The sequence below is a fragment of the Cyprinus carpio genome, chromosome A7 (genome assembly GCF_018340385.1).
Source record: "Cyprinus carpio isolate SPL01 chromosome A7, ASM1834038v1, whole genome shotgun sequence".
In the NCBI taxonomy this organism is placed as follows: domain Eukaryota; kingdom Metazoa; phylum Chordata; class Actinopteri; order Cypriniformes; family Cyprinidae; genus Cyprinus; species Cyprinus carpio.
The window spans coordinates 12893989-12914126 of record NC_056578.1 but is presented as its reverse complement, the minus strand read 5'-3'; the positions used below and the strand labels follow the sequence as shown (position 1 = coordinate 12914126).

Below are 20138 nucleotides of genomic sequence, written 5' to 3'. Positions count from 1 at the left end.
TGTGATTAACTAGTTCGTGTTCGGTCATGTCTGTGGTGGACGCTGGCTGAATTACTGATGGTCAGGTGAATCCGTGACCTTTGATCCCACGTGTGTGGAGCCGCTCGTTGCGCAACTCTCCTTGACCTTTCCTCTACATTAACTTCCAGTCAAACGTCACGCGTCACGTGACCGCTGGCGGTCTCCCAGGCAACCATTCATCCGCTTTCTGTTATAGCGGTTTATGCATAGAGGGTTTATGCTGTTCCCAAACACTGTAAATATAATCGCATGTTGATTTAATAACAAATAAACACCATACATTATAAAGCGTGAAATATACTGTCATATTCATTAAGCAATGGTGACTTCGGTGTTTCTTTTAGAAATAGCTTTTAAATCACTTATTTGTGTTATATTATTACCAAATATTGGATTTGATGTTTTTTATCAATGTGTGGTTTTTTTTAAATATTTAATTTTTGATTTTGAGTTTTGACATAAACAAAAAAAATACAAAACACAAATCTTACACAACTTGCTGCACACACATACTCTCTCTCTCTCTCTCTCTCACTCACACACACACACACACACACAAATCAGTGTTTTCTTTCCATTAGCACAGGTTTCCAGTTTATTTTTTGGAGCTGATTGATCGCAGGTTTCATTGATCTGAGCTTAGGTTCAGTTTCTGAGTCTAAAAAGCATGATTTCTGGATAATTTTGGAAATATTTACTCAAAAACTGAAGTTTGAGTTCAGGATCAATGAGGCCTATGTTCAGTCAGCTCCAAAAAGAAACACAAAACCTGTACTAATTGGGAAAAAAAACAAGTTGATAAAAAGATTAAATCCATATATTTAGCATAACATGATATTTAAAAGCAATTTTTATAGGCTGGTTATTTTTGAACTGAAACAACATGTGTGAGCAAAGTCTAATGTGATAACTTTTTTTTTTTTTTTTTTTTTTTTTAGGAACATAAGTGTTAAATCAAGGTGTCTTTTTAGATTGTACACAGAATATTTCCTGTGAAAGAGCTTTGGACATTGATTTTATATCAGTTTCATTTGGATGTAGGACACAGTTGTGTATTTTTATTGTTTAAAGCAGACTATTATCAGTAGTTTTCAATGTCTTTTGACATGATTTTAGTTCTTCTGAACTCTTTGGGTGTGCGTTTCTTAAAGAATTGTCTTGTGGTTGTGAATCCAGCGGTGGTTCAGCCAGATTCAGTCATCTCGTGCTGTTTCTGATGTGTCAGTGAATGAACGGCTCGTGATGTCCCGTGCACACACTGCAGACGTAATGTGTCTCATGATGGCTTTAACCGCAGGCGTCCTCAGCGATCGTGTTACGTTATGCACAGATGCATGCGGATGCATTATGTAACAGTCTCACTGTCATATTACGCTTCAGCTCTAATTAAAGACCCTCAATGTTCACTGTGTGTTTCTGTTTGTGTCTCTCTCAGCCATCCGTGGGAAACCGTGACCAAAGCTGCCATGCAGAAGTACCCGAACCCCATGAACCCCAGCGTGTTTGGCGTGGACGTGTTGGACCGTAACGTGGACCGGCAGGGACGGCTGCACAGCAAGCGGCTGCTCAGCACTGAATGGGGTCTGCCGTCCATCGTTAGATCGGTACTGACTCCTGCTTCTCTTCTAGAGAACACACACTAATCTGTAGGGATGCACTGAAAGTTTGGCGACTGAAATTAATCAAACTGAATAAGAGAAAAGACAGAATAAATAGTGCTGTGGCTGTGTTTGGAATAATTTTTTGTTGGTGAAGAAACAGGCACGGTGTCTAAAACGTAAGTCTCTTAATATCAACTTCTTGATTGTTGAATTGTTGCATAAAATCAGTATCAGATTTGTTATCATGCTGATTTTTAGAGGTGAAAACTGACACCCTTTTGCCATTTTGGGTATTTAATTTATGCAATGGTGAAAAAAATATATGGGGTATCATTTTGTTCAGCTTCGACCAAGGATTTTTTATTTTGGTGCATCCCTACTAATCTGTTTCTTTGCATGCTTCATGGAATTAAAGCAAGCAGCTGACTTTAATCTCGAAGCTCTCAGTAGCTCATTGTTCTCGTCACGTTCGGTGGAAACCATCAGGATAAATCCTGAATGACCTCTGAGTTCAGTGCTGCCGGTTTGAGATGTTCTTCAGCTAGGACTGTGTACGTAACCTCAGTTCTTCAGTGTGCTGGTCTCTGAACTGACCGAGTGGTTATATCGGTCTGGTCAGTCCTCAGCACACGTCGTCCTGGTGTCTCGTTTCTGAATGAAGCGTCCCGCTGTGACGTGAGTCTGAATGTGACCTGTGCCTGTCACCCTTGACCGGACACATTCATTCAGCTCAAGGACCGTCCGAGGTTATAACGAGGCCAGAATGTTCCGCTTTGATTCCTGGAGCTGGAGTCTGTTTGTTTTTACTTTGTTTGTACTTCACTAACACGGCAATAATCAGGAATGATGAAAGTCCAGTTCATGAGATTCAAGTTGTTTTATTTAGTGCTGTCCACAACACGTGTTTTATAGAAAATACATGTTCAGTGTTACAAGCAAACACTCTTTAATCACGAAGAGATCTGAGCAGATATTAAAGCGAACAAATGATCGTTTCACAGGTAAACTGCGTTCAACGCTTTGAGTTCCTTGTTTGTTTTAACTTCAACATATTGAAGTGATTGTTTGCTATAATTAGGAAGCGGATCGCCCACACATTAGGAACAAATGTGTGCGTGTTTAAAGAATCAGACCCGACCGGCCTGTGAATGAAGGCACTGCTCTGTCTCATTCGTTTAGTGTTCTTGTTGTTGGAAACCGTCACCACAGTGGCATCTTTTTGAGAAATGAATGAGATCTGAACCATGTTCACATGATGGGAGTAATGTTCTGTACTAGTGTAGGTCAGGGTAAGGGTAGAGTACTGCTGGGTTAATAATAGTTGATCTTGTTCTGCTCTGAGTTCAGGATTATTACGCTGACTGAAACGAAGGCCAAAACAGAGCGTTGCTTTGGTTATTAATAAATGAGTTATTCATTAAACTGCTGTCTTGTTTTTTTTTTTCACAGATAATTGGGAACACGCGGACATGTACATACATCCAGGAGCACTCCGTAGTCGATCCCAAAGAGAAAACCTTTGAGCTTCAGTCCACTAATGTAAGTGATATCATGAGGAACATATCAGCGCATGACCATCATCATCTGAGTCTGTCTTCTCTCACACATCCCTGTTCTTCATCCTCCGGTCTTTCTGTAGCACTGTAGTCTTTATGACGCGAGAGCACTGAGTTTGTGTGCTTGAATGTTGTGTGGAATGAGACGAGGCTTAATAGAGTTGCATTCTAAGAAGGACTGGGAGGGCGTTGGTTTCTGTTATGGTTATAAACAGCATACTCTGAGAATGTGTCATACCCATCATGCTCTGCTTTTCTCGCCGTAGATCACCTTCACTAACATGGTGTCTGTGGACGAGCGGCTTGTTTACCGACCGCACCCAGAGGACCCGGAGAAGTAAGATTCCTCACGCTTTCTTGATCTGAATGTGTTTAACGAGCTCATCAGCGGAGAGTTTGGGGTTCTCCGTGTGCCGCCGGTGTAATGTTGTGTATCTGCTGATGTTCCTGCAGGACCATGCTCACCCAGGAGGCCATCATCTCTGTGAAGGGCGTCAGTCTCAGCAGCTATCACTAATGACCAAAACCGTAATATCGCATGAAACATTTGCAAATAATGCAACAACCACAACACGCTTTACCAGTCGTTAGCTGTTTAGCTGTGAATTTAACTAATGTGCAAAACTGTAATATCGCATGAAACATTTGCAAATAATGCAACGAATCAAAGAGAACAAAATCATCACTTCCTGATAAACTGGCAGTTTTTTCATATTGGATAAAAAGTTCATTTTATGCACATTTTTTGAATTAATGTCTATCTTGGGGTTTCTATCCAGCAATTTTTTTTTTTATATGCACTTTTTGAAAATGCTCGTAAAAATAGGTGGAAGGAAACCGTTATTGACAGTTCTGCCCAAAACTTTAGAAGGTGAAGGACACATTTATAAAAAATAGAATTTCACATCAAGAGGTGAAATGTCTCCAATAAATCATAAAACAAAATCCTGGACACGCCAGAGAAGTCGTGCACATTTCTCTTTCTTTTCTAGTTTTTCTTGGCTCTAAATCGTTTGATCCTCTTCATTGCTCAGTGGTCAATCAGTATTTTTATTTTATATTTTTTAACGTCTGAAATGTCTTTTATAACTTTTTGTTAATTGTATACCTTGTGTAATTTATTCAGAGATCGCCTTGAAGCTGGCATGGTGTTAAAAAGTGAATAAATAAATACATTTATATTTTAAAATATTCAATGTAAAGCCAATATATATGATATCACACTATTACATTTTCAAGATAGTAAAAATGCGTGCAAAATTGCTGAATTGATCATTTAAATTTTTTCACATGATATATAATAAATATAAAAAAAAAATTATTGAGTTATTAAAAAAATTAATTGATTAAAAAAAAATGAATAAAACAAATTATATTTATACTTTGAATAGAAACTGATTCTCTAATTCTGTTGCAATATTTTCCACAAATAAAGACAAAAATCTGGTAGTAATCTGATTAATCTGTGTGTACTGGAGAAATATTTTTTGAAATAAAACAAGGTTATAACAAATAATAGAGATGCTTTTTCCATTTACTTGGGGTCAAATTTATTTGACATAACTGTTAAACTTATAATGAAGACAGAGAATAGGAGTGCTAATGCTCACCTGTTTCTCAAACTGAGTCTTACTTTAAATGAAACAGTCCCACACAAAAACTTAAAAAAAAAAAAAAGTTAAATATTGGGGATCCATATCACATGACACTAGTTTGGTTGTGACAGGACTACCATTAATGAAATGACAGAGAACAGGAGTGCTAATGCTCACCTGCTAGCATTCTCAGCACTGCCAAAATAAAAGTCTTAAACATTTAAATGAAAGTCCAACACAAAAACTTAAAAAAAAAAAAAAGTTTATTATCGTCTGATATATCACATACCCACTAGTTTGGTGTGATGTGATTACATGACTCGATTGTGTCAGTTCCTTTCAAATGGTTCACAAATGGGTCAAGATGAATGAATTTACGCAGTTTATCACAAACAGCCGGAACAATATTGGACATTCCTTTGATAAAAAGATGACCCTCTCAGTCTGACTGTGAATGTCTGTCCGCAGGGTCGTGAGGCGATGGAGTGGGTCATCAGACGTCTGAACACAGAGATCGAGGAGCTGGCCATCACAGCCAGAGGAACCCTGAGGACCCCCATGGCTGCCGCCGTCACCGAGAAATGACCGCTCCTCTCTCTTCCTCTCTGTCGCCGCTCTTCTCTACGCATCTTTCTCCAATGGTGGAAGTCCATTCTCGGCGTCCTGCGCATTCAAGCGTCTACATTAGAGGCTGACGGGGACGTGCTCGTTCACCACAAACTCTCAAACCTAGTTTTAATGAATCAGTATAACGGGACAGACCCGTGCTCTCCGAGGCGATGACGGGAGAGGAACGTATGCCAAACCTTTCAGCTCTGTTACACACGACTCTTACAGTCAGAGAGCGCACATACACTTGAAAACTGAGTGAAGTTATTAACTTATTTATATTACTACTATTATACTAGTAACACTTTATCCAAGCATCGAGGAAGGGAACAAACTAATCCAGACTGGATTTGGAGGACCATCGCAGACGCTGAGCACTGAAGAGATGACGGAGTATGACACGACAGAACGTCACATGATCTTCGAGAATGTTTTATATGATGTTAAAGGTCTTGCTGTGACTGTAAGTGGAGTGTTGATCCAGGTGTGTGATGATGGGAAGCGTCAGAAGAGGGTGAAACACATTCTATTTATTTATTTATTTTTGGTAGGTGTGTGTTAGTTCATGTTAGCGATGGGGTAACGGTGTCATGAATAAATACCAGTCCCGAAGCTCTTCAGACGTGTTTACTGACGCTGAAGAAGGTGCTTCTGTTCTGTTTGTGGATGTGTTATTGCTTTACAGATGCTTGTGTTTCCTTCTCTGTAATGAAATGTCATCGAAGACCTTCTGTGTGTTTGGTTTACTTCAGTTTAAATATTACGACGAACTAAATTAAAACGATTTATTTATACTGAATGTAAATGTTTGTTACTGGCGTATTTAGTATTAAATCAAATGAAGCGACTTGGTGCAAAGCTTGAAATAATTTAGGAATGAATTAAATGAGTGTAGTGTTTTAGAGATGCTCAGAATGATCTTCATTTGTTCTCCGAACGCAGCCAAAGCGGTTTACAAATGTTGAAATAAACTAACATTCGTACTAAACAATGGCTTGTGTTGCTTTGTTTATAATATGGTCACAGTTTCTTATTTTAAAGATGGTTTACCGAGATTGAGATGAATTATGAGAGCAAATATAGTTGTGAATGGATTTTTATTGTGCATTTGTTCTGGTCAAGCTAATTTTGTCATTATTAAGTGTTTAGGAGAACTTTGAAAATGGCCAGATGGAAGAAATGAGAGGGATTTGTGGATGTAGAATTTGTTTAATACTGATCTAAATAATTATAATAAAAAGACAGCAAAAAAGCCATTTATATTTGTGTTTTAACATTTTTTGATTTAATTTTTAATTTAAATATATATATTATATATGTTTAATATATATATATATTATTTTTTTTTAATTTAAATATTTTTTTTTTTAAATAAAGTGAATTTGAAAAATAATCTAAAATCTCCACAAAAAAAAAGTTGAAATTTAAATATTTATTTTTAACCGTAATTTTTTGAATATAGGACAGTTGGATATATTGTAACATTTACTTTTTGCTCACGCCCCTAAAAACAGTTCTGATCTGATGGTTGCTAATGTAGACTTTTATGTGGGTGATGATCTTTCGCGCCACCTACCGGTCATTTCCGCTCTACAACGATGCGTTTTCCCGGCTCCGCCTGCGGAGCCTTGCGTCACATGACGAATTCTCTAACAACCAATAGGATTCCAGTTTACTGTTCCATCTGACCAATCAAAAATCAGATAAAGCTTAAAGGTATTTAAAAGTGGGATATTTGAAATCAAACAGGCCAGAGTCGCAGCGGTTGAGGAGAACGGCGTCGTCCTCTCTCGGAATAAAAGTATATGTTTTAATGATTTTTCAAATTAAACACCCCACACGGCTGGTTTAGCGAATGGTAACGGGTTATTAACACGGCGAGGGGGAATCATCGCGTTTCTGTCGGATTTGTCGTGTGGGATCGTCTGAAGGAGGTAACGTTAACGTTTCTTAGCGCTGCTTCGTCACGATGACGAGAAAACGCTTCTAAACGTATTTATTATCGACGGATTCATTTCTTTACAGGTTTTAATTTGACAAAGTTCGGTTTTTTACATAATTTACGTTATAAACATGTGTTTTGATGGGAATGTTCGTTTGTAAGTCATGTGAACGGGTGCCGCCGTGTGTCAGGCCTCAACCTCCCGCCGTGCTTTATTATCGCTGTTTTTCTTGTTCTTTGTTGGACTGAATCTTACTGTAATTTACTTGCTTTCTCTCATTATGTGACTGGGCTGTTGTGTTGTGCTGCATTTCTTGTATTTAATCAAATAATGTCGTTGTTTAAACTCAGAACATGGAAACCGCCGCAAGAACCAAATCCAGCAAAGACCTGAAGATTAATCGACCTGACAACGAGAAGGTATTCGAGAGAAACTGTGTATTGTTATGAAGTTGTGTGTTTATTCTCAGCAAGTCAGCATACTGTTTGTTTATATACGTTTAGCAGTCGTCTGTCCACCAAAAATCGCAATTTGAATATTTAAATGTTTCGTTTTATTTCAAAATTATTTCTTGTACCTTCACAATTAGTTTTCATCTGTTTTCTAAATGCAGTTAAATATAGGCACTGCTACAGTTCATGTTCACATCGGTGTTCGCTAGAAAGTAAAGCGTGAGCTGTTATTTAGCAGATGCATTTGAAATATTTTGCAAAAACAGAACTACTTTTTTAAACCATGGTTTTTGTGGTGTTAGCTGTATTTTACTTCATTTTTAAGTTTTTAAACAATTACCCAACTGCAGTTTGATTGAGATTAAGTGGAATGCACAATTTAAAAAAAAAAAAAAAAAAGAATTGTTAGGAGTTATCCGTTTTTGCAAATTAATTCTGTATTTATTTACAAGGCAGTTTGAAAATGACCGAAAAAAATGAAGGAAAAAAAACAGTAGAAATGTAACTATTTTTGATGCAGTGAAACTTATGCAATGAAACATTTATCTAATTCTTACATTTTTTTTATCTAATGCTGACATTTACATTAACCAAGCAATCAAAATCATCATTTGAATGTTTTTCCCTTTAAACAGTTGCTTCTAGCTCATTTTTTGTGTGTTCTCATGAAAAGTTCTTTTCATTTGATATTTCTGGGGCATTTAATTTTGAGATGTCTTTGCTGTTTCATCTGTTAAAGTGGACTTTGTATTAATACTCCTATTTCTCTGTGTTCTCTGTATGCATTTAGGCAACGCTGAATCTCATGTTCAGATCATGCTCTTGTCCAGAGTTCTTTATAGTATAATTATTACAGTGTCTAAGCCTAATTTTTTTCAGAAACGCTCGTGCATGTATCTGTTTTTGACACGTGTGTGATGTTCATGTTCTGCAGGTTTCTGCCGGTGGACCCATGAGAGTTCCAGTGACCCAGAGCGGTCAGAAGCCCGTGTCGACGCGTGTTCTCGGCACGGCTCCGGGGCCGCAGCGCGTTCAGCGTCCTGTGAATCAGCAGAAACCCATCGGACTCCCAGTTTCTGTGAAAACCGTGTGTCCAGGAGATCAGAACATCAGTCCAGATAATCTCAAAACAGCAACACACACCAAACCACAGCCAAAGATTCTTCCTGCAGCTGAGCCTACTAAAAGTTCTGTGCCCAGAAAACAGGACAAACCTCAGCGTAAGCATGACTTCTGCGGATACGTCTGATCTTATTACATTACATCACTTTGAGAACGTTATATTGATATTCTTTCTGTTGCTTTCCAGAAACTCCTTCCACTGGAACATCCAATATGGCCAAGTAAGTCATTTACAACTTATATGTTTTATCATTGTGTTTTTCAAGTTTTTTCACAAGGCCTAGTTTTCTAAACTACGTTTGAGTTTCGATCTTATCACCTGAGTTCTGTGATTTTTTTTTAGCAAAGCCCTAGTTTGGAAAGGCCTATTTTTCTAAATTCTACGTTTCTGATCCTCTCTCCTCTCTCCTTCTCTCCTCTCTCTCTTCTCGCTCTCTTCCTCTCTAGATGTAAAAAAAAAAAAAAAAAAGTGAATATTTAATTAATTCCACATTTTGGAAATGCATGTAAAAAAAAAAAAAAAAAAGTGAATATTTAATTAGATAAGGGCTCAGTTGCATATTTAAACCGTCTCAGAAAACACAAACATTTGCAATTTTTAATGTAATTAATCGACTGGGTATGTATGATATCAATTAGTTGAATTGTGTTTTTGTTATTTATATAATTTCTCATTCCTGAGTGTTTTTCAAATGGCTCATGGACACCGTCTGTGTAATGATTATTTGGAAAGACTTGTATTTGCTGTCCCTGTGTTTAATGCTGCCGTGCTCTCAATCCGTCAGCGGTCGTGACAGTCTGTGTCTGTTCTCTAGGAAAGCATGGAGTTTAGAGAATTTCGACATTGGCCGTGCTCTGGGTAAAGGCAAGTTTGGGAGTGTGTATCTGGCCAGGGAACGTCAGACCAAGTTCATCCTCAAACACCTCTTCAAGAAGCAGCTGGAGAAAGCCGGAGTGGAGCACCAGAAACCAGTGCGGGGAGGGGAGGTGGAGATCCAGTCACATCTCAGGTAGACCTTCTCACCATCTGCCTGTTTTTATCTTTCTCATCAAACTAAATCAGGGAGCATTTGCAAACTTCAGTGCTGTGTAGAGTTGGGTCTCGAGAACTGGTTCGAATGGATAAATGCACACACAATTGTCAATATCCTCGTAAACAGTCTGAGTTTGTCTTGAGAGAACGTAAAGAGTTGAGAAAGAAAACGCTTTTGTAACCATATTGGATCTGTGCATTCGGTCTTAACATGATTCAGTTCTTTGAGTAGCTTTAATTCATAAAACTGAAGAATTTCAAATACTTAATTAATAAATATATATTGTTATTAATTATATATTTATAAAAAGAAACTATGCAGTGTTTTGCGTTTGATTAATTTACATTTTTGTACCTGAACTGTTTGGTTGTATTTATTTGTGCTATTGCTAATTCATGTTTGTTCTTGTTTTATTACCAACTTTTTTTTTTTTTTTCTTTTTTCACAAAAATAACAAAGCAAAAATAACCAAATGATTTTAGGCTGCTGTTTTGTTCATGGTATTCAGCTGCAACAATGTTTTACAAATGATAGAATAAATATTAATGTCTAAATGTTTTATTAATGTTCTTATACTTTATTAAAATCAAAACTGAATTAAGAATCAGAATTGCTAAAATTGAAATGATCCCAACCCTAACGCTGGAACCTATGCATTTGGAAATGAAGATGTGTGTTGAGAAGTGAAGTTACTGTCTCCTTTCAGACATCCTAATATCCTGCGTCTGTACGGTTATTTCCATGACACGGCGCGTGTTTATCTGATCCTGGAGTTCGCTCCTAAAGGAGAGCTGTATGGAGAGCTCCAGCGCTGCGGGACCTTCGATGACCAGCGAAGTGCCACGGTCAGAAACCACTGTCTGCTGCTGTTTCATAGTGCGTGATTAATGTATGCAGACTGATGACGTCTCATTATAATGTGTGTATATGGTCTGCTTGCAGTATATAATGGAGCTCGCAGACGCCCTGAGCTACTGTCACTCCAAGGACGTGATTCACAGAGACATCAAACCTGAAAGAATCTTAAATCCAATGGAGAGCTGAAGATCGCATACTTCTAATTTCACGCCCTCCCACACGCCCATCCTCCAGCTCACACAACCACTTTACAAAAATAACTTTGGTTTTGGTTTTAATTTTTGGTTTTTGTGCTTGTCGTTTCATTAACTGTTAAAGTGCCATAGTGTTGGGGCAACGTGGCTCTCAATTTTCATATCCGTCAGCCTGTGAGATCAGATACACACAGAGGACTGTATACACAACAGGAGATTACTGTATTTAGGCTATTCACACAAAACTCTGTCTTAAGTGAACCTGCTGGGAAAACCATCTGTGCAGTACAGTAGGTCTGTCTCAATCTGTTAATCTAACAATAAAATAAAAGAACGCTGCTGCTTTGATTGAACTACTTTTTTTGTTGTTTTAATAATTTTTTATCTGTAGTGAAACACTTAAAGTGATTATTTTATTTGTTTTTCTTACTTTGAATGCCTTTTAAGATGTCCCCCCCCAATGAAAAAAAAAGTAATGCAATAGGCCTATTGTGTCTTTTTTATATATATATAAAAAATAAATATATTTCTTATTAAAAAATAAGAAACAGAAAATAAAATAAAAAATGGCAATATTGTAAAACTTATTGACTCATTTTGCCAGCACAGGTCACACATTATCATGCTAATTTATTTACTTGGTTTCATTGCTGGAAAGTGAACCAACTCCCGCGTAAGGCTAAAAGCAGCCTAAAGTTCTTAATGCCTGAATTTGTTTTTAACAATTTAATAGAAACCTTGTAAATTACTAATCACTCCCGTTAGCATGTCAAAAATCATCCAAAAAAAAACAAAAGAAAACAGAGCATTTACATTACCAAAGAACATCATAATTAACTTCAGTCTAGCACGAGTTTATGCACATTATAAAACACTCCCGTTATAATCGGTGAAGCTGTTTACGTTGTATAACGAATAAATCTCTTCTATTGCAAGTGCATCTGCAATTTGTTTATAATGAGAGAATTCGAGAGTCGGAGTTCAGTCAGCGTGTACTGAACAACAAAACTGTTTCAGCGGTGACTCATCTGAACGCCTCTGATTGGCCGCTGCATTCATAAGCTCAACATAATCCTGTGTGTGATTGGTTATAACGCACTACACTATGAAAACGCGAAAAAATAAATAAAATGGAACAACGAATATGCCCTAACATTTATTGGAAAGTATTACTAGCCTTACAAAAATAATACTAATTATTAATATTCTTGCTATCGTCAAGGGCCTCAGGCGATATCTGTATCACGATACTATTGGTGCAACTCTTAAGTGCAGCTCATTGTCTGTTTGACTTCCCGAGGAGTGTTTTTCTCAGTCTGTGTGTGTTTATCATGTGTCTGCTGTCTGTCAGGAGGTCGACGCTGTGTGGTACGCTGGACTATCTTCCTCCAGAGATGATTGAGGGCAAAACGCACGACGAGAAGGTGGATCTGTGGAGTCTCGGAGTGCTCTGCTATGAGTTTCTGGTTGGCCGTCCACCTTTTGAAACTAAGAGCCATGAGGAGACATACCGCAAGATTTCTAGAGTAAGTGGAATATTCAGAAACTCTTACTAGCTTTGCACAGGTGATAATTCGTTTTTGTTCTATATTAATATATGAATGTTCTGAGAAGCTGACATTTGCAGGTGTCTCCAAACCTCTGTTTTATGTTGATTAATCTTCAGTCTGTCTGCTGTAAATGTGTCTTATTTGTATATTCTGCATCCCTCCAGGTTGAGTTTACGTACCCTGCTCACGTGAGCGAGGGCAGCAGAGACCTGATCAACCGTTTGCTCAAACACAACCCCATGCACCGTCTCCCCATCCAGGGTGTCATGGTGCACCCGTGGGTGCTGGAGAACTCCTCTAAGAAACCAACCACGCAGACCACAGCCAACAGCTAGGACCGAGTCCAGTCTTAGACCTCAGCTTGTGGAACAAAACACTGATGTGTCAGTAACTCATCTTACTGAGCTTTTCTGCCACTCTCGGCACGACTTCTTGATTTGTATGTTGTTTTTACATGTTGTGCTGTTCACGCTACAATTTATGTGCATTTGTAAAATATGTAATTAAGCCACATTGTAAAGTTTTAATCATTACTTGAAACAATAAATGTTCTTTTATTATTACTTGAGGATCTCAATAGAACTTTTAATGTATTTCATTTTTTTTTTTTTTGTGTGTGTGTGGGAATAAATTCCTTTAAGATAAAACAATGTTAAATTACTTTATATTAAAACTTGGATTTAAAGCTCTGAATGCTGTTTGTTCTGTTATCAGTAGGTTCTGTCCTGATGTTGTTGCTTTATTGGTTTATCTCTCACTTTTACTGCAAGCCCTGGTCTATATCTGACACCTGAACTGTTTTAAAACAAAACTACTGGTTAGACTTTTATAACACATTAGAAAGAAGCGGGTGTCTTATTATTGCAGTGTTTATTTCAATCAAGTCTCATTGGCGCGTTCGCGTATTCAAACTTCGCGCCAAACGAACTGACGGTTGAGGCTCGTAAATTTGAAAACGCGGGCCTGAGATTTGAGCAATAGTTATTTTATAGTTATTATTTATAAATAAATTATATTCTTTGTTGTGGAAAACGCATTCAGGACGTTCTGCTACTCATTTCTCACAACTGAGAACGACAATGAGGGTGAGTAAATACAGCTCCGTATTTTAGTCGTTTGCAAAACCTTTAACAAAATATGCTAATCTGTTTACACTGTCACTGCGCTGCGGTCCAGATGCAAAAAACCAAGTAATTTTTTTACATTTCCATAAAAGTAGTAATCTTCATGTCAAGTAAGCAGTGTTTGATCAGCTGTTATGATGTGATTTTTCTAATGCTGTAAATGTTGAACGTGTTTATGTACAGCACTGTTGTATCGTATTGGCAGTATGTTTCTAATGCTGTAAAATGTTGAACGTGTTTATGTACAGTACTGTTGTATCGTATTGGCAGTATGTCACGAAGCCACCAGATGGCGCTACAGTCTCAGTTTGTCAGGCATTTCGTGTTCCAGTAATGAGAAAATGTCTCCTCTGCTTGAACTCGTTTTCCCACAATTCTCCACTCGCGTTTATCACGTAGCTAGTTAATATTAATATAGAAACGATCTAACAAGTATTCCCTGATCCTCTCCTCAGACAATGACGGTGCAATAGTGTCACGCATAATTAATGAGTGCCGATTAAAAAAAGTTCATGCGCGTGCATGCACTCTTTTTTTTTTTGTGAATCTTTTTGAAATTATATTTTACTATATATTCCTCTAGACTTAAACTGGTGAGCGGTTTTTTTTAATGCTGTGTTCATGCGCGTGCATGCACTCGCGAAAGCGCATCTTTTATTTGTTCATATTAGCAGATGTCTGACTGTGAGCGCGCGCGTGTACCTGCGGAGTCAGAGCCGAGAGCAAGAATCTGTCGCGCATTTTCTGCACGAGTTCACTTCATTCTGTTGCGCCGTGTGGAACACGGATGACGAGTTGCATTTATCATCCGCATTGCAATTTATTTAACCGTACAGTCCATTTGAAGACTGATTTAAATGTCCATAGGACAATATGCAATGCATTTAAAAGCTGCGGTCATTATTTCTCACATTGTAAAGCTGCCTATTTTTCCAACCGCAATTGTGTCGATTGTAATGCATCAAAAAATAAATAATAATATCAGAAAATGGAAAGCTTGAAAATGCATTTGCTATATATTCTGTATTATATGTCTATATTCATATAATATGTGTACCCATATGATGCGCGTTTGGAATAAATCTCTCAACTGTTTATTGTTTTGTAGATTTATTCTGTTTTGAAGGGAAAAGATGCACGTGTTTCATTTTTTTTTTCTTCCATATCACACAAAACCAAAAAAAAAAAAAAAAAAAAAAGTTGTACAGTAGACTATAATTTCACGCGTTTCTTTATTCTCCAATATATTCATTTTCACGATATATGATAATGATTTTGTGATATACATTCCATCTTTTTAACACAACCGAGGTGACACAACACGTACGGTTTTATAACATTTCCACAGCACCCATTGGATTGCACAAAATGAAAATAAATAAATAAATGTCTTATGCAAGTCCCTTGATTTCGATCCAACCACACTAGAATAAATCTCCCCGAGGTGAACATGAACTTTATTAATTGTTTTAAATTACAACATTTGATATCCGATAAACAATGCTAAAAATCGAAATTTAGCGAGTTGATTTGGCGGGATGTTTAATATCCTCCATAATTTCTTCAGGAATTTCCGAGTGATTTTCGTTTTCCTCTTCATCGTCTCCATCTTCAGCGACTCTTTCTTCTTCGTTATTCGATGTCTTGTAAAAATAGAGAGTCTCTCTGTGTGTGATTTCTGCCAGAAAGCGTTTTCTTCTGAATATCTCTAATACTGCATGGACATCACACGATCAAAATGCATAGTTGAAGTATTTCTATTCACCGTCCAGAATTATTTTCTATCTTGCTCTCTCCGATTTGGTTCAGTAAATGCAAACGATAATAATTAAGACTTGTCCTCAGATCGAATTAATGAAAATCCATCAACTTATTTTAAACCCACTCTATTGTGTTTATTGCCACGGCGTTAGTCCCTTGTAATTAATTGATTGTATTTTTTTGTTCTACTCGTGTATTGCAGGAGATTTGCACTCAAATGAATTATTCCCGTGGAGTCTGGCTAAATCAAAACTGAAATAAATTCTCTTGTAAACCATTTTCTCTCTTAACAACACAAATATGCGTTTGCTCTTGTGTAACGCGCTGCTGTCCGAGGCATTTCTCGCGTGATTTAATGTGTGTTAAGTTCAGATTTGAATGAACCTGCACTCTTAAAAATAAAGGTTTTTTATCGGCATCAAGTGGTTTTATGAAGAACATCCATGGAACCTTTCAAATGCAGAAAGGTTCTTTAGATTTTTTTAAAATGTTCTTCAAAATGGTTCTTTTAGGAACTCTTCACTGAAAGGTTCTTTGGGGAACCAAAAACATTTCTTCTGCAAAAAACACCTTTTTGGTACCTTTATTTTTAAGAGTGGCTTGGGTTTAATGGTTTTGTATTTATTTATCTTTTCTGGGGGAAACGTATCGGTTTGGTTATCAATATGTGGGATGTGTAACACTTATCACCAAAATACCACCGCTCATCATTTTCCAGACTAATCTAATCGGCCAGGTTGTATGTGTACGCCTCGATGAGGCCCTCGACGGAATGGATGAAGCCGGAAATACTGCATATACCCCCGATCACAAATATGGCGACATCGAAGAAGACCTGATGCCACAAGAGCTTTCTCCACAACAACTTGAGATGGACTAAGCTGGGGAGGAGAAAGCACAGCCCCGCGCCCGTTAGGCTTCCCGTCAGACCCATGAGGATGAGGAGCGCGAAGTGCGGCACATAAATAGCCATGAACATAGTGAACACAACTAGTGCACAGCGGAGCGAGAGACCCCACGATTTGAGACGCCCGTCGCCCCCGTAGCAATCCGGGAAAACCGCGCGCGCGCCGTCTTGGAAGAAAGTCTTTTCCAGGACCTCCACGGCGGCGAAGAACGGCAGCGGGTACGAAAGCAGCGCCTTGGACACCAAGAAGAGGTTGACGACGGCTCTGATGCTGGATGGTAGGTTGTCGGTGATCACCTCCTTGGTCTCGTCGGCCCACGTCAAATAAGCCACCAGGGCGAACAGGCCTTTGAGGATGCAGGCGGCGATGTGAGTCCAGTTCATCATGCAGTGGAACTCGCTGGGCTTCTGCATGTTCCCCTCCAGCGAAGGCAGGAAGATCTGGGAGGTGTAGCTGAAGACGATGATGCCGATGGAGATGGGGAACTTCTTGACGTCGATGTAGAACTTCACCTTGTCCCAGGCCCAGTCTCGCGCCCTGGACAGACAGTAGGCGATCACTAGGATGTTGATGATGAAGTGCGCGAGGGTGCAGAGCAAGCTGAACTTGGACACAGCTTTGAGGTTCTTGAGGAAGGCGCAAGGCAGAAGAGCAACAGTGGCGATGATGGCCCAAGACCTCTGGGACACGGGGAAGTTGGGGAAGCTGTTGTACATCAGGTTTCCGCTCACGACGACGTATAAAATGCAGGTCATCACCAGCTCGATGATTTGGGCTACGTTGACGACGTGGCCTCCCAGTGCGGGGAAGCGTGGCGCGCAGCATGCGTTGGCAATATCCACATACGAGTCTCTCACTCGTACCAACTGGCCGTCTTCGTTTTCTTCGTAGAGGCAAGCGATGAGGATTTTCCCCGTGTAGCAGCACACGACTGCTGCGAATATAATGAGGAACAGTCCGAGATATCCTCCGTGGAGAATGGCGTAGGGTAACCCGAGAACAAACATGCCCTGGGGAGATAAGCAGAGCATGGCTTTATACAACAGAACACTGCTTGTTTTTATGCTCACACTGTAATACTCGATGCAATGCCCCTTGCATTCTGTTCTATTACATTTTATTTCCATGCACAGTGCAGTTATACCCACACTCTTAAAAACAAAGGTGCTTAAATGCTTCTTCACAGTGATGCCATAAAAGAACCATTTTTTGGTTCCACAAAGAGCCATCTTTTTATAATCTGAACAACATTCTTTCGCAAACAAAGAACCTTTTGTGAAACAGAGAGGTTCTTCAAATGTTAAAGGTTTTTTTTTTTTTAGACAAAGAGGTTCTCATTGTGAAGCACCTTTATTTTTAGGAGTGCATGTTGGTCTCGGTGTCACTGTTTTGTCCTTCTACATTCACTGCAGGTGTGATGGAGCATTAGAAATGAAGCTGAATTCAGTCCGAACATTCCATTTGCTGTGAGCAAAGTCACGCTCACCTCATTGTGTCGTCATCAGGATGAATCAAATAGGCAGGGAGTCACGTCACGGACGTCACTTTTGATATTAAGAGCTTTAACTGCGCACGATTAAATACGTGGGGTTTTATCGTTTGAATATGCATTTTTTGGCATTATCCAAAACAAATTTTTAAGGTTTTTTTTTTTTTTTTTTTGACCATCGTTTTGTATAGTGCATACATTTTAGAACGGATATTTTTAATCGTAACATGTAAAAGGCACATTAAGCTCTCCGGTTTTACGCACGTCGAAAAAAGACGGGATTGCTCATGCAAACCCAACAAAATGCCAGTATAGAAGTGCATATCGAATGGACTGCTTGATTGGCGTTTTATAAAGCTCAACTCGCTGATGAAGGTCCCTTAATATCAATCGGATCCCCCGTGACACGACATCAACACAAGAAAAATCTACGCCTTTAAAGAAACGTTTTGCCTCACAGAGGACTAACCCTTTATGTGTGTGTGTGTATATATATATATATATATATATATATATATATATATATATATATTGCAAACAGTTTTCACATAACATTTCCATATTGATAACAAAAAAAACTTTAGAATGTTATTGTTTGATATGCATGGCCATGACGCGTGATGCCTCCTCACCTGGATCGCGTTGGTCACGTTCCATCCTGCCTCCCAAGCAGTGATTTTTGGCTTGTCCGGGCTGCCTAATTCAGAGCACAGTCCGCCGTCTTTGGACGCTGAGGGCGGCGGACCCGTTCCATCCCTCTGGTAATGGCTGTCCCCCTCGACCCCCGTTTCCCCGCCGCCCTCTCCACCCATTTCCTCGGTTTTAAGGATGTCCATTTGAAGCCCCTGCCTGTGGTCATAGTCCAGATCATCGCAGGCGGCGAAGCCCAAACCCTCCTCATCGGTGGCGGCCTGGAAGCCCAGTCTGGCGAACATCCCACTCACCTTCGCCTGCGACTTATTGGTGACCGTGGTGGCCGCGTTGGACAGCTTGTTAGAGATCTTGCTTCTAATCACCGTAGCCATGATTGCTCTCCTTAATGAGACTGGTGTTCAAGTACCTCTGCAAATGTTTTTCTGGATATATCGAATTTAGAGTGCGACCGGAGTTCTTTGTCTGCGCATCAACGGAGCGAGAAGATCGTGGTGACGCGTGTTCGTTATCTCCAGTTCTGCCTGGTGTTTTTGCTAATTCCGTGGTTCATGTCACTTTTACACGTAGAGGATGCCTGGCACCTGCATGCTGCTCGCTGGCCGGACTCTGATGCGCGCTTCTCAGGCGAGAGTGTGTTTAATGTCCGGTGCGTAAAGGAGAGCGCTCGCGGTTTTGCGCGGCTTTTCCGTTCTGTGAATCCGTGGCACAGCGTCGACTCCTGCGTTTCGGTGGCCGTCGCTGATGCCAATGCGGTACACGGGAGCTCGGGGGTGTTGAGAGAGAGGCACGTGTCACCGTCAGCCTGCCAATGCTAAGAGTCTCGCGCGTCTCCGGCTCCCAGTGCGCGCGCTACTCCGCACGACAAAAAACGGGGCAAAGATTTGCTGCATTTCTAGGGGAGGTGCTTGCAGGACCCCATCCTCCTCTCCACTCTCATTATGCCCAATATGCGTGGTCACAACACCCAATGGCATCCGGGGTCTCATAGTGTTGCATAACTTTACGTATATATAAACCGTCTCCACGCATCGCACTAGGTCTTACATGGACACTAAAAGTGTTCTTGAAGTATTCTTCTTGTGTTTTCCTGTCGCATCTTGAACTCTACAGTTTTTTATTGCTTCAGATGAAGGTTTAGAACTCATTTTCAACGAAAGGAACCGTGCCACCCTCGAGTTGGTGTTGGAATACTCTTTTAAACGGATTTAAAACCTGCCTCCATTCGACAAAGGAAGAAATACGGCGCTGATTTGAATTAGATTTTACTGATTTAGATTTTTGGTCGACTTTATAGCTATTAAGTTGTCTTAAATTTTACGTTTCAATTTGTAAAAAAATATAGCAAGGATGTTCCTCATGGATTATTTGTCAGGGTGCAGAAATATTGCGCATTGGGCTGTTAATCTGCATCATGTTCTCGGACTCTTTTTAAAGTGAATGAAGATGATTTTGAAAAGTTATTAAGCGAAAGAAAAAGTATATTTTTTCTCTGATGGAATTTTTCATTCCTCTGCTCTAGCATGTGTTCATCATATTCATGTGTACTTTGTGAAAGCGCAGTTCTGATGGATCAGTGTGGATTCAAACAAGCGCACGCTTTATAAAATCATTTAGGCCTATGAACACATTACATTCGTGTTCGTTTGGATCGAATTATTCATTATAGA

At 39.3% G+C, this 20138-nt stretch overlaps 3 protein-coding genes across 3 annotated transcripts in view; 2 read left to right on the top strand and 1 right to left on the bottom strand.

Moving 5' to 3' along the window:
• Nucleotides 1-6370, top strand: part of LOC109063086 (PRELI domain containing protein 3B-like) — a 7102-nt gene extending 732 nt beyond the window's left edge. The window contains 5 exon segments of the mRNA XM_042759733.1: nt 1457-1625; nt 3072-3161; nt 3445-3515; nt 3632-3706; nt 5217-6370. Of these exon segments, the coding sequence (XP_042615667.1) occupies nt 1457-1625; nt 3072-3161; nt 3445-3515; nt 3632-3706; nt 5217-5358 (547 nt within the window). The 3' untranslated portion in view covers nt 5359-6370.
• A 732-nt stretch (nt 6371-7102) lies between these two features.
• On the top strand, nt 7103-13098 carry LOC109063063 (aurora kinase C-like). Its single transcript, XM_042759732.1, is given in 10 exon segments — nt 7103-7316; nt 7676-7744; nt 8712-8997; nt 9087-9120; nt 9715-9909; nt 10640-10778; nt 10876-10957; nt 10960-11023; nt 12328-12511; nt 12700-13098. Coding segments are annotated over 9 exon segments (1221 nt in total). The 5' UTR covers nt 7103-7316; nt 7676-7678; the 3' UTR covers nt 12871-13098.
• A 1701-nt stretch (nt 13099-14799) lies between these two features.
• On the bottom strand, nt 14800-19365 carry LOC109063084 (vesicular inhibitory amino acid transporter-like). Its single transcript, XM_019080166.2, has 2 exons — nt 18450-19365; nt 14800-17338 (listed from the first exon to the last, which is right to left on the bottom strand). The coding sequence occupies exons 1-2, from the start codon at nt 18840-18842 to the stop codon at nt 16145-16147; spliced, it is 1587 nt and encodes a 528-aa protein (XP_018935711.2). The 5' UTR covers nt 18843-19365; the 3' UTR covers nt 14800-16144.
• Nucleotides 19366-20138: the final 773 nt, after the last annotated feature.

Bases quoted from the DNA above. Each gene is read 5' to 3' on its own strand.
- LOC109063084 (XM_019080166.2), bottom strand. From the start codon at position 18,842: ATGGCTACGGTGATTAGAAGCAAGATCTCTAACAAGCTGTCCAACGCG. The intron at 17,339-18,449 runs GTGAGGAGGCAT...TTATCTCCCCAG, and splicing joins ACGTGACCAACGCGATCCAG to GGCATGTTTGTTCTCGGGTT.